The sequence below is a fragment of the Carlito syrichta genome, unplaced genomic scaffold, assembly GCF_000164805.1.
Source record: "Carlito syrichta isolate Samal-C Ts95f unplaced genomic scaffold, Tarsius_syrichta-2.0.1 Scaffold302368, whole genome shotgun sequence".
Lineage (NCBI taxonomy): Eukaryota > Metazoa > Chordata > Mammalia > Primates > Tarsiidae > Carlito > Carlito syrichta.
In genome coordinates, this window is record NW_007246464.1 from 14,766 (window position 1) to 27,524 (window position 12,759).

Below are 12,759 nucleotides of genomic sequence, written 5' to 3' on the forward strand. Positions count from 1 at the left end.
ATCCACTCACCTCAGCCTCCCAAAGGCGCGGGATTACAGGCTGAGTCACCGAGGCCGGCTTAATAACTTTTTAATACCAGATTCCTCATTGAAAATATAGGACAGGCCGGGCATGATGGCTCTGGCCTGTGATCCCAGGACTTTGGGAAGCCAAGACCGGAGGGAGGATCACTTGAGGCCAGGAGTTTGGGACCAGCCTGGACAATATAACAAGATCCTATCTCTACCCCCAAAAAAATGTAAAGTAGGGAGAATTTTCAAAAAAGTACAAAGAAGAAAATGAAAACTACCCACAATTCTACTGCCCAGGAATAATCAGTTCACATTTCAGTACACTCCCTCTAAGTCTTTCTTTTGAGCAATTCAGCACCAAAATTCTCTATCATTTATTTAAACCGTCTCCTGTGGTTGGATGTTACATTAGTTAATCATGTTTTAGTATTGCACACAACATGTCTTTGCTTGTATCTCCGGCGTTTCCTTGCGGTAAATTCCTAAAAGCAGAACTGCTGGGTCAAAGGAACTTAACTAAAACCAAGCTGAACTGCCGGCCCGAACTACCCACCAGAAACACTGCGATGACCCCTGCGCCCGTGGGCCGGTGAGAGAGGACCTTCCACGCCTTCCCATCGATGATGGCATTCATAGCCAAAATGGGCTTTGCCGATCTGAGAGGCGGGAGGAGGATCGCCTGGATTTGGTGACTGGCCACCAGTCCCACTCAAAGCCCTGTCTCGGTCGGTGGTCTCGTGCCGTTAAGCAAACCCAAGTACCGGCTAGGCAAAACCAGCCCTGACCACGGGCCGGGAAGGACAGGCTCGGAATGGGTTTTCCAGCCGTCGTGAGGGCTGGCTCTGAGCCACACGCCCACCCAGCCCTCCGGAGGACGTGGCCAAAGCCGTGCCAGCGAGACCATGCGCCCTCCATCCGAGGGGAACCCACAGGGGCTGCCAGGCAGACTTTGCGAAGGCCACGTCCCGCGGGCCGCCAGGGAGAGAGATATTCCTGGCACACGAGACATATCTGAACTCGAAATAGTGGCTGTCCAGGGACAGCCCCAGCCCTGGCCTGGGGTAGGACAGCAGCTGCAGGGGGAAAGGGGTGGCAGGGTACCAACGCCCTCAGGAGGCAGCACCAGTAAAGACCCCAAAACGCGGCCACGGCACTCGTGGGAACACCTCGGGTGCTTCTAAAGCTCTGGGGGGCTCTCCTGGGACCTGCTGGGTCGTGGCCCCATTTTGGAGCGAGCCAGGCCTGGGAGGGGGAGGCCACACGAGACCCTCGTTGCGAACTTTTTGGAAACACAGCTTCTAACCGGGCTCGGTGGCTCAGCCTGTAACCCCGCACCTTTGGGAGGCCGAGGTGAGTGGATTGCCTGAGCCCGCGGGTTCGAGACCCGCCTGAGCAGCGAGACCTTGTCTCTACAATAAATCAAAAAATTAGCCGGGCGTGGCAGCACGCACCTGTAATTCCAGCTACTCGGAAGGCTGAGGCGGAAGGATCGCTGGAGCCTGGCTGGTCGAGGCTGCGGTGGCCGGGAGCGGCCACTGCACTCCAGTCTGGGCGACAGAGTGAGACTCCAACCCCCTCAAAAAACCCAGCTTCTTAGAGTTCTACGTTGCATGCCCTAGAAGTCACGTGTCAGAAGTGTACAGTGCAGGGGTCTGTGGTAAAGTCAAGGTCCCGCAGACGTCTTCACTCATTCCAGAACATTTCTATCCTCCCGGAAAGAAACCTCACGCCTTGAGCAGCCACTCCTGGGCCTCCGCTCCCGGGCCTCTGCTCCCAGGGCCTAGCAGCCTCTAGTCCATCTTCTATCTGTGGGTTCACCTTCTCTGGACATTTCATAGAAATGACATCTTGGTCTTTTGTGTCTGGATTTTTTTTTCTTTCCAGAGACAGGGTCTCACTCTGTTGCACAGGCTGGAGTGCAGTGGTGCAATCACAGCTCACTGCAACCTCGAATTCCTGGGCTCGAGAGATCTTCCTGTCTCAGCCTCACGAGTAGCTAGGAATACAGGTGTGCACCACCATGCCAAGCCTTTTTTTTTTTAATTTCTGTAGAGGCAGAGTCTCCCTATGTTGCCTAGGCTAGTCGCAAACTCCTGGCTTCAAGCAATCCTCCCGCCTCGGCCTCCCAAAGCACTGGGATTACAGGCGGAGCCACTGCTCCCAGCCTGACTTATTCCATTAGTCTGATGTTTCTGGGTTCGTCTGTATTGCTGCGTGTGCCGGAATATGCTTTCTTTTTATTGCTGAGTAATATCCCCCTGTACGGACAGACCCCACAAACCACATCTTGTCCACCCACGCATGGTCGATGGTCCTGTGGGCTGCTTCCCGTCGGGGGCTTCTGTGTCCGGTGCTGCTGGAGACGTCTGTGTGTGGGTGAACGCCCTCGGTCCTGTGGGTGGACGCCCGGCAGGACAGCTGCTGGGTCCCACAGTAACCCTGGGCCTTACGTCGTGAGGACCTGCCCGGCTAGCTCAGTCACGGACGCCTGGCCTGATGTCCTCCGACGCCCTGGGAGACCCCAGAAACCCGCCTCCCCCAGCCCTGGGCCCCGCTCCTGGGTCCCCCTGCCCGGGGTGACCGGCATCCCTCCCACAGGCCTTCACCATCATGGACCAGAACCGAGATGGCTTCATCGACAAGAACGACTTGAGGGACACCTTTGCCGCCCTTGGTAGGCCGCCCCCTCCAGACCCCCTGCCCCCAGCCCCTGCATGAGGGGCGCCCTCCCAGCCCGTGGGGGGTGCTGGCGGGACCGTCAGAAAAGGCTACAGCAGGTCGCCCGGAGAAACGGCTTCAGCGCCACCACCACTGGAGGGTGTGCAGTGGCACTGTCACGGCCACCGCAGCCTTGACCCGCTGGGCTCAGGAGATCCTCTGCCTCGGCCTCCCGAGTAGCTGGAACTACAGGCATCCACCACCATGCCGGCTTAATTTTTCTATTTTCTGTAGAGATGAGGTCTTGCTATGTTGTCCAGGCTGGTCTCAAACTCCTGGGCTCAGGCCATCCTCCCGCCTTGGCCTCCCAAAGAGCTGGGATGACAGGCATGAGCCACGGTGCCCGGCCTGTTTTTCTTTCGAAATGACTTTTTGGTGTGAGTTTGAATGCAATGCCGGCTCACAACAGACAACTCAGAAAATGCAGAAAACAATCAAAGAGAAAACAGCATTACCCCTAAGACCACATTCCACTGTTAACATTTCAGTCTCTTTTGTCTAAGCCTGGTTCTCTTTTTTTTCGTAACTGAAGTCGTTCTGTCTTAAATCCACCTTTTAAAACGTGTCATGTCAGCAATGTGAGCATGAGTACACGGAGCTTTTCCAAAATATACAAGTCCAATCTGCCGCCCACCACTACCACCAACTCCCATCCTTGGAACTCAGGGCCCTCATACACAGCTGTGCAGGTTGTGCACTGTGCAGTTCTACAGGGCACTGTTCACATCTGTAGTTTACTGGAGCTTTTCATATTTTAAAAAATTGTATTAAGAAAGGGCAGCTTTTTCTCATTTGTACAAGGGTGGGCTCGTGGCGGGACTAGAGCAGGTATGCCAATCTCCAGGGCTGTGGGTCACAGCACATGTAGCTCAAAAAAAGATTCCTTTGGGTGAGCCTCATTTGTCTCTCCAGAGCCTCATCTGTCTCTCATCTGTCCTCCAGCTGTGAAGGGCTAATTTACAATACGGGCATTTCCGTTTGAGTAAAAAACTTAAACATCCCTGTAAAATGTCCCAGGTCCTGAAGACACTATCTTAAAAATAATCGACCCTTCCCCACATCGGATATTTGGGTGACTTCCAGTCATCTGGTTATTGTCAATAACATCATGAAGCTGGGTGTGGTGGCTCATGTCTGTAATCTGAGCACTTTGGGAGGCAGAGGTAGGAGGATTGCTTGAGACCAGGAGTTTGAGACCATTTGGGGCAACCTAGCGAGACCCTACCTCTACAAATTTTTTTTTTTTTTTTTGAAGTTGGAGTCTCACTCTGTCGCCCAGACTGGAGTGCGGTGGTCACTCCCGGCCATTGCAGCCTCGACCTGCTGGGCTCCGGCGATCCTTCCGCCTCAGCTTCCAAGTAGCGGCAACTACAGGCGAGCGCTACCATGCCCGGCTAATTTTTTATTTATTGTAGAGACGAGGTCTTGCCAAGTTGCCCGGGTGGGTCACGAACCCGCAGGCTCAGGCAATCCACTCGCCTCAGCCTCCCAAAGTGCTGGGATTACAGGCTGAGCCACCGAGCCTGGCCCAAAAAATATTTTTTTAATTAGCTGGGCGTGGCGGCACGTGCCTATAGTCCCAACTACTCAGGGGACTGAGGGAGAAGGATTGCCTGAGCCAAGCTCAAATCTGTGGTGAGCCATGATTGTGTCACTGTACTCCAGCCTGGGAGATGGAGTGAGACCTCTGACTCAAAATAAATAAACACCACTGTTGGCCAGACACGGTGGCTCATGCCTGTAATATCAGGACTTTGGGAGGCCGAGGTGAGAGGATTTCCTAAGTTCAGGAGTATGACACCACCCTGAAGAACATGAGGAGACCTTATCTCTACAATAAATCAAAAGATTAGCCGGGCGTGGTGGTGCGCACTTGTGGTTCCTGCTTCTTGGAAGGCTGAGGCAGAAGGATAGCTGGAGCCCAGCAGGTCGAGGCTGCGGTGGTTGCGAGTGTGCCACTGCACTCCAGCGGGAGACAGAGTGAGACTCTGACTCAAAAAACAAAATAAAGACCACTGCGGCGGAAAACACCTTCTCAAGATAACTTTGCCTCCGCCAGCCCACCTCTGATTCTTTCTAGATGGGAGTCCTCGAAGGGGACCCACCAGCGCCGGTGTCGCCGGTGTCCGGGCGGCATTCCTCCTCTGCTTGGGGTCCCCGAATGTGTGTTTTCTGCCCCAGGGCGTGTGAACGTGAAAAACGAAGAAATTGACGACATGATCAAGGAGGCTCCGGGCCCAATTAACTTCACCGTGTTCCTGACCATGTTTGGGGAGAAACTGAAGGGTGAGCCCGTGACCGGGGGCCCGCGTGCGCGCGTGTGTGACCTCAACTCGAGGCACGGTTTAAGCGCTAGAAGATCAGACAGGGGTTGGCAGAAGACAGGTCGCTGGCAAGGGGCTCGAGTCCTGCTGACCCGAGTGCGGGAGCCCTGGCCAGCCCGCCTCCAAGGCTCGGCTGCAGCTGGCACTCAGTACCTGGCCCGCGTTATCCCGTGGGTAGCGCCTGGGAGGTACGCGCTGGTCTTGTCCCCGGTCTGCAGGCGGGAAACTGAGGCCCAGAGACAGACAGTCCCTCATCTCAGGCCGCACAGCCAGCAAAGCCGGAGTTAGGGTTCGAATCCCGCCTTTCTCGAGCTAGGCCGCGTGGGGCCTTGGTGCGCAGAGGAAAGCAGGCGTCTCCTCCGAGCAGAGCAGCCCTGCTGCGGCCCCTCTGTCTCTGGGGGAGTGGACCACGGGGCAGCGGCGCCTGGTCCTGGCCACCCACAGCGGTGTGAACCCGTGTTTTCCGCTGCAGGCGCGGATCCCGAGGAGACCATTCTCAACGCGTTCAAAGTGTTCGACCCCGAAGGCAAAGGGGTGCTGAAGGCGGCTTAGTGAGTGGGGTCTGGGGGTTCCCTGCTCCCCGACGCGTGTGCCTGCCGGTCACCCACCCCGTCATCCTCTCTCCGCAGCGTCCGGGAGATGCTGACCACGCAGGCAGAGAGGTTCTCCAAGGAGGAGGTAAGGAGTCCCAGGCACCCCCGTGCCCAGCCCCGGGCTCTACCGCTGGGGGGCTCCGCTCCCCTCTTGTCCAAGTCACCCCCTCCCCTCCTGAGACAGCCGGCTGTCATCCTCCAAGCCCCGCCTCCTGTCATTCTCTCAGTCTCCCCACACGGTAGGGACTGGTGTTGTCATTTCACAGACAGAGAAGCCGAGGCACAGGGAAGTAAAGCCACTTGTCTAAATTGCCGGGCGCAGTGGCTCACGCCTGTAATCCCAGCACTTGGGGAGGCCAAGGGAGGAGGGGCGCTTGAGCCCAGGAGATCCAGACTGGGCAACATAGCAAGACCCCATCTCTACAAAAAAGAAATAACATAAAACAACATGGATGACAGGTGCCAGAGCCAGGGTTCTGTCTGACTCCAGGTTCTGCCTTCCTCACAATGCATAGAGACATGCGTAGGGCATCCATTTACTGTGGCGTGAAGGGCCGCCACGTACTGTCGCGTAAGTCGTGCACTGCACAACTCTCCTAGATGCATCTCCTAAAAATCAGCAGGTGTAGACTTGTTGCACGATTTTCCAGCAGGTGGCAGTAAAGGGTCCTGCGATAAGTCTTTAAACCCCATCGGTGTGACTTTTTCTGGCAGGTGCAGGGAATGCCTGGAAGGGGCACCAGTGCCACTTTGCTAGCTAGCATCTTGTCAACCTTATCGGTGAAACTGAATGAGCCTCCAAAAAGCCCCTCACAGTCCCTCAGGCCTGTTTCCATCAAGGCCCACGTTTTCCTAAATTGCGTTTCAGTCTCCTCCTCCGAGAACCTGAGCAGTTCATGGAGCTGCACTTGCCGTCCCCAGCTGTGTGATGTGGGACAAGCTCCTTAACCTCTCTGGGCCTCCGAGTCCTCACCCGTAAAGTGGGAAAAATAACAGAATCGACCTCAGAGTATGTTGTGAGGATTCGACGAGCTAACGCCTGTAGAGGGCTGACCTGGGCCAAGGGCGGGAGAGTGTTGGGGTCTCACTCTGTTGCCCAGGCCGAAGAGCAGTGGCACTATCAGAGTTCACTGCAGCCTCGACCTCCTGGGCTCAGGCCATCCTTCCGCCTCGGCCTCCCCAGTAGCTGGGACTACAGGCACACGCCACCCTGCCCGGCTAATTTTTAAGTTTTTTGTAGAGGTGAGGTCTAGCTGTGTTGCCCAGGTTGGTCTTGAACTCCTAGGCTCAGGCGATCCTTCCACCTCGGCCTCCCAAAGCGCTGGGATTACAGGCATGAGCCACCACTCCCGGCCTCAACATGCTTTTACATAACTAGCCATGGCCGGTGCGGTGACTCACACCCATAATCCCAACATTTTAGGAGGTTGAGGTGGGAGGATTGCTTGAGCCTAGACGTTTGAGACCAGCCTGGGCAACATAGCAGGACCTCAATCTTACAAAAAATTAAAAAACTAGTTGGGCATGGTGGCGCACACCCATCGTCCCAGCTACTCAGGAGGCTGAGGCAGGAGGATCAGTTGATCGCACCACTATTCTCCAGCCTGGCCGACAGAGAGAGACCCTGTCTCTAAAACAAACAAGCAAAAACTTTTTTAAAAACTTCATGTTAAAAAAAATAGACTTCTGACCCGGGTTTTGGACCCATGGCCACCTGCGTGGACGGCATGTGCAGCCACAGCCCCACGGGGCCATCTCCTCCCTGACATGACCCGCCGGCCCCCTGGGACAGCCCTGCTCTGCCCCACCCAGGGCTGGGTTTTGCTCGGAGGGCCCCTGGGCGGCACGGGGGAGGGAGGGCAGGGTGGCTGGAAGGGGAGTGGGGAGGGACACCTCCACCCCAGATGCGGCCCCAGGGGAGTCCCGGCAAGCCCCCAGGGCCTGGAGCCTTCCGGGTCCTGAGCTGGGCGGAGGCCGGGCCTTACCCCCGCCACGGACGTGCCATGGCCGCCCAGGAAGAGCACGGCCTTGGCCGAGGGGTCGCCCAGCAGCCGGGCAGGGTGCCCTTGGGGGAGGCTCTGAGCGGCGTGTCTCCCATCCCCTGTCCCCACTCCTGTGGCTTCCACCCCCCCGCCCCCGGGGCCGGCCCCGTGCTCAGGGCCGCCCGCTGCTTGGCCACAGATCGACCAGATGTTCGCGGCCTTCCCCCCGGACGTCACCGGCAACCTGGACTACAAGAACCTGGTGCACATCATCACCCATGGGGAGGAGAAGGACTAGGGCTGGGCGGAGCGGCCTGGGCGGCGGGCCCTGCCAGCCCTCGCCCTGCAAGCCCCCCCACCTGTGAGCCGTGTGACTGTCCCCGCCCTGTGGCTAGCGAGGCCGGCGGCCACGCATCCTGCTGGTGGACAGGCCCCCAGGTCGTGCTCCAATAAACCCGAGCTGTGCAGGTCGTGAGGCTCCTCTGACGGAAGCGCCTTGGGGACTTGAGGGAGGAACGAGGGGGCGGCATGCGGGCTGGTCTGGCCCTGCGCTCACTGTCATTGGATCATGCTGGCTCTTTGTACAGAGCAGGCCCTGGCTGTCCCTCAGGACTGTTGCCATCCAGGGCCACAAGTTGCTAGAATGTTCCCTGGATAACCACAGCCCCTCTCCCGGCCCCTGCAACGCCTTCTCCCGGAGGGTGCCCTGGGCTGGCTCTCCCTAGGCATGCCGAGACGGGACCCATGAAATCAAAAAGTAGCTGGGTGTGGTGGTGCACGCCCGTAGTTCCAGCTGCTCGGAAGGCCGAGGCGGAAGGATCGCCAGAGCCCAGCAGGTGGAGGCTGCGGTGGCCGGGAGCGGCCACGGCACTCCAGTCTGGGCGACGGAGTGAGACTCCAACTCAAAAAAAAAAGAAAGTGAAGGCGTGCGGTCTCCCACACGCACCAGGCATGTGGCTCAGGACAAGAAGCACGCCTGCCAACCACCCAAGGTTAATTTCTAGTTTCAAAGTCGGTGAGGGCTGCCTGGCAAACTGCAGGAGGGGCACCGATTTCTGGCCCTGCCTGGGGTCCAGGCCTGGGCGGGAGGGGACCCTCGATTCTGAGGGGCCGAGGCCATGGCGGAGGCATTCAGGTCTGTTCTGGCCGCAGGAATCCCACCGTAAGAAACAAAAGGGTGCACATGACTAGGACGTCCAAGGGCCCCAGGCCCGAGGTGGCCTCTCTGGCGCTGCCTTGGGTCGTGCTGCCCTACACGGTGGCAGAAGGCTGCCAGCCGCTCCTGGCTCCCAGCCGTCCCCGCGGCAGCCCTGGTGGGAAGAGGGGCACACCGCTCCCGGCGCCACACGCGGACCCATGGGCCCTCAGGACCGCTCAGGCGACCCAGGCCCCTGGTTGGCAGGCCTGGGTCCGTGGTCAGCACTGCGCCGCGTTGGAGGCCACCCCCCGCTGCCCACGCACCCTGGGAAAACCGAGGGGCACGGCCTGGGGCTTCGCGTTGTCGGGAGAAGCCCAAGAACCAGACACCGGGCACCACCAGGGCGAGGAGCGAGGTCGGGGAGGAGGCCGGGAGGCCTCGGGAGCCGGGGCGGCCAGGTCCTCGGCGGCAGAGTGTGCGCCAGACCCCGAGGAGCCCCGGCAGCCCATCTGCGGGACCGGCAACCTCAGCCCGGGCCTTTCAAGGGGGACCCGGGAGCCAGGGCCCCTGTGACCCAGGACCACCCACGCCCCACGCAGCCCCGACTCGCGGGAAGCGCCAGGCCGTGCCTCACACCTGCCGGCCTGCAGACGCAACGGGATGACCCAGTCCCTGGCCACGCACAGGCGTGGGTCGGGGCGAGACACCCCAGACGCTGCCCCACAGTGACACGGTCACCCACGGAAGACGCACACAGGGATCCAGAGCGATACAGAGAGGAAGAGACACACACACACAGAGATGCAGAGACAGAGACACACAAAGATGCAGAGACAGAGACACAGAGATGCAGAGACATGCAGAGACAGGGACACACACAGAGAAACACAGAGACAGAAATAGACACACAGAGATGCAGAGACAGAGACACACAGAGATGCAGAGACAGAGACACAGAGATGCAGAAACATGCAGAGACAGGGACACACACAGAGAAACACAGAGACAGAAATACAGACACACAGAGATGCAGAGACAGAGACACACAGACAGACACACACAGAGACAGAGACACGCAGAGATACAGACGCGCACAGACACACGGACACACAGAGACACAGATCAGCCCCCGTGCCCCAGGGTCCGCCGTGACCGCCTGCCACGCCCACCCTGCCCCTCCCTCTGCTGTCCCGGGGGTTCCTGGGCCCACCACCGCCCCAGAGAGCCTCGGGGCCCGGCTGACCTCGCGTGTGCACCCAGCCCTCCTGGGCTCTCCCTCGGGCCGGCACCCAGGGCCCTGGGCGGCAAGCGAACAGGCCGGAGGCTGCGGAACAGACTTTTATCCTCTGGCTCAGGACGCGGTCACGTCCACCCGCAGGGACTTCTTCTTGGTCCGCAGCTCGTCCAGCTGCTCGGGCAGGCTGTAGGCGCGCCAGTCCTTGCTGCGGGCCTCACGCAGGGCGTGGTTGTCCAGCACCAGCTGCCGGAGGCTGTCGTGGTCCAGGGGCTGGTCCACTGCCGAGACAGACAGGGTGAGGCGCCGGCAAAGCCGCCCGCGACTGCGTCGCCCCACCCTGCTGTGCGTGGCTGCCCGAGGATGCCCAAGCCTGGCTCGCTGTCCGCCCCCAGGGCTGGGGAGTGGAGTGTGCAAACTCTCAGGCTTGGGGGCGGGGGGGAGCACAGGCAGAAACATATTCCGCAGGGTGCCCGGACAGCAACTATTTTCTTCTCCTAGATCAGGATGTGAAGGACATTTGGTTTAATATCGAGGAGAGAGGACCACCATGTGTGGTTGTTCAGGATGTGCACTGCACCAAGACACCTAGTACGGAAGAGTGAACAGGTGGACTGAAATCCAGCCCCCAGTTGATTGCTGAGCCGTATCTACCTATAGGGCACCTTTCCTGAATTGGTCTACCCAGAAGTGGCTCCTCGTGTGATCCACCCCATGGGCTTTAGGAGCAGGTGGGCTGGAAGAACCCAGTGTCTGTCAACATTCCCTCACACAGAGGTCGAGACACTGTCTGTCTGTTTCTGGCCCCGAGAGGACAGCTCAACCAGCAGCCAGCCCACACACGTGCTTCTGGAGCCAGATGAGCTCAGGAAGCCATGCCGAGGTGGGTGAAAGCCAAGCCAGCGAGCATTCGGCAGCCTCCACTCAGACAGACGAGCTGTGTGCACAAGCATGTGTGTGTGTGTGCACACAGGTGTGTGCATGTATTTGCACAGCTGCGTATGCACACATGCCTGAGTGCGCAGTGTGTGTGTGCACATGTGTATTCATGTGTGTGCATGTTTCCATGTGTGCGTGTGCACAAACGTGTGTGCACATGTACACACGTGCCATGTGTGTGTGTATTCATGCATGAGTGTGCACACATGTGTGTGTGTGCGCGCTGGGGGGGTCTCTCCCCACATCCTTTGCATACTTGAAATGCTGCTCAGGAGTGGGGATGACTTTTTATTTATTTATTATTTATTTTTGAGTTGGAATCTCGCCCTGTCGCCCAGACTGGAGTGCAGTGGCTGCCCCCGGCCACCGCAGCCTCAACCCACTGGGCTCCGGTGATCCTTCCGCCTCAGCCTTCCGAGTAGCTGGAACTACAGGTGCGCGTTACCACACCTGGCTAGTTTTTTAATTATTATAGAGACGAGGTCTCGCCAAATTGCCCAGGCGGGTCTCGAACCTGCAGGGTGAGGCAATCCACTCACCTCGGCCTCCCAAGGTGCTGGTATGACAGGCTGAACCACCGAGTCTGACCTGGATAGTTTTTTTTTAAATTTTTTGTAGGGACGAGGTCTTGCCATGTGGCCCAGGCTGGTCTCAAACCCCTGGGCTCAGGCCATCCTCCCGCCTCAGCCTCCCAAAGTGCTGGGATGACACGTGTGAGCCACCGTGCCTGGCCTGTTTCATGTTACATGATCAGAAAGGAGTTAGGGTTCAAAACAATGTCCAGGAGCGCTCCTCCCTGGGTCCTGGGCCAGCTGGCTCTCGCACCCCAGGGAAAAGAGTCCCAAGCGAAGAACATGAGGTGGACACAGCCTAGAGGGAAGCTGGGCAACTGGCGGGCTCCCGAGGACTCCTACAGAGAGGGAAACTGAGGCTTGGTGCTGCAGGCCTTCTCGGAGCCCAGCGCAGTTCCCGGCCCGGGTTCCCGGCCACCTCGCCCACGGAGCTCACCGTCATCCAGCTTGTCGCTGAGGGGGTCGGCCCCCAGCACCGGGGCGATGGTCCTGATGGGCTCGGGGGGCTTGACCAGGGCGGAGCCGCCCCAGAAAGGGCTGACAAAGCTCGAGGCCTCGCCCTCGACCACTCTGGCCTCCAGGACTCGCCGGTGGGACTCCAGCAGCAGCAGGTCGTTGGCCTTCTTTTCGATGACGGCTGGAAAACAGGAGCCCAGTAGGCTGCCGGGAGGGCCCCGAGGCGCCCAGGGGAGCCCCGGGGAAGGGGGAGAGGCCGGAAGGGCGGGCGCAGGCCAGGAGCCCCCCGGGTGCCCCCAGAGGGCGGCCCGGCTTCTTGAGAGGCGAGGAGGCCGGCCTCGGTCAGGCCAAACACACAGACACATGTGCAGGGGACAGACACACAGCATGTCATGAGATTGGCTGTCACCGGGCGACCGGGAGAACGTCCGGGAAGGGTCCCCAGGAGGTGACAGTGAGGAAAGTTGAGGAGCGCTGGGTTCCACGGAGAAGCCCCCAGGCTCACCACTCCAGATTTCCACCACGCCGTTCCTTCCCCTTAGACCACCTTTCCCGCCACCCCTCCCCGAATAACCCCTCCTGGTGTTTTAAGAGTCAGGCTGAGCCGGGTTCGGTGGCTCAGCCTGTAATCTCGCAACTTTGGGAGGCTGAGGCGAGTGGATTGCCTCACCCCGCGGGTTTGAGACCCGCCTGGGCAGTGAGACCTCATCTCTACAATAAATCAAAAAATGAGCCGGGCGTGGTAGCGCATGCCTTTAATTCTGGCTACTTGGAAGGCTGAGGCGGAAGGA

General features: G+C 58.9%; 2 protein-coding genes across 2 annotated transcripts in view; one reads left to right on the plus strand and one right to left on the minus strand.

Moving 5' to 3' along the window:
- The first annotated feature begins 2,608 nt into the window (after positions 1–2,608).
- On the plus strand, positions 2,609–7,949 carry MYL2 (myosin light chain 2). The gene is made up of 5 exons (XM_008056458.1): positions 2,609–2,686; positions 4,912–5,016; positions 5,527–5,605; positions 5,684–5,732; positions 7,829–7,949. Exons 1-5 carry the CDS (start codon positions 2,623–2,625, stop codon positions 7,925–7,927), a joined length of 396 nt encoding a protein of 131 aa, XP_008054649.1. The 5' UTR covers positions 2,609–2,622; the 3' UTR covers positions 7,928–7,949.
- Positions 7,950–10,118: 2,169 nt separating this feature from the next.
- CCDC63 (coiled-coil domain containing 63) overlaps positions 10,119–12,759 on the minus strand; it is a 35,354-nt gene continuing 32,713 nt past the window's right edge. Inside the window, exons 8-9 of the mRNA XM_008056459.1 lie at positions 11,949–12,149; positions 10,119–10,282 (exon numbers count right to left, since the gene is read on the minus strand). Coding sequence (XP_008054650.1) covers positions 10,119–10,282; positions 11,949–12,149 — 365 coding nt within the window. The remainder of the gene's footprint in view (positions 10,283–11,948; positions 12,150–12,759) is intronic.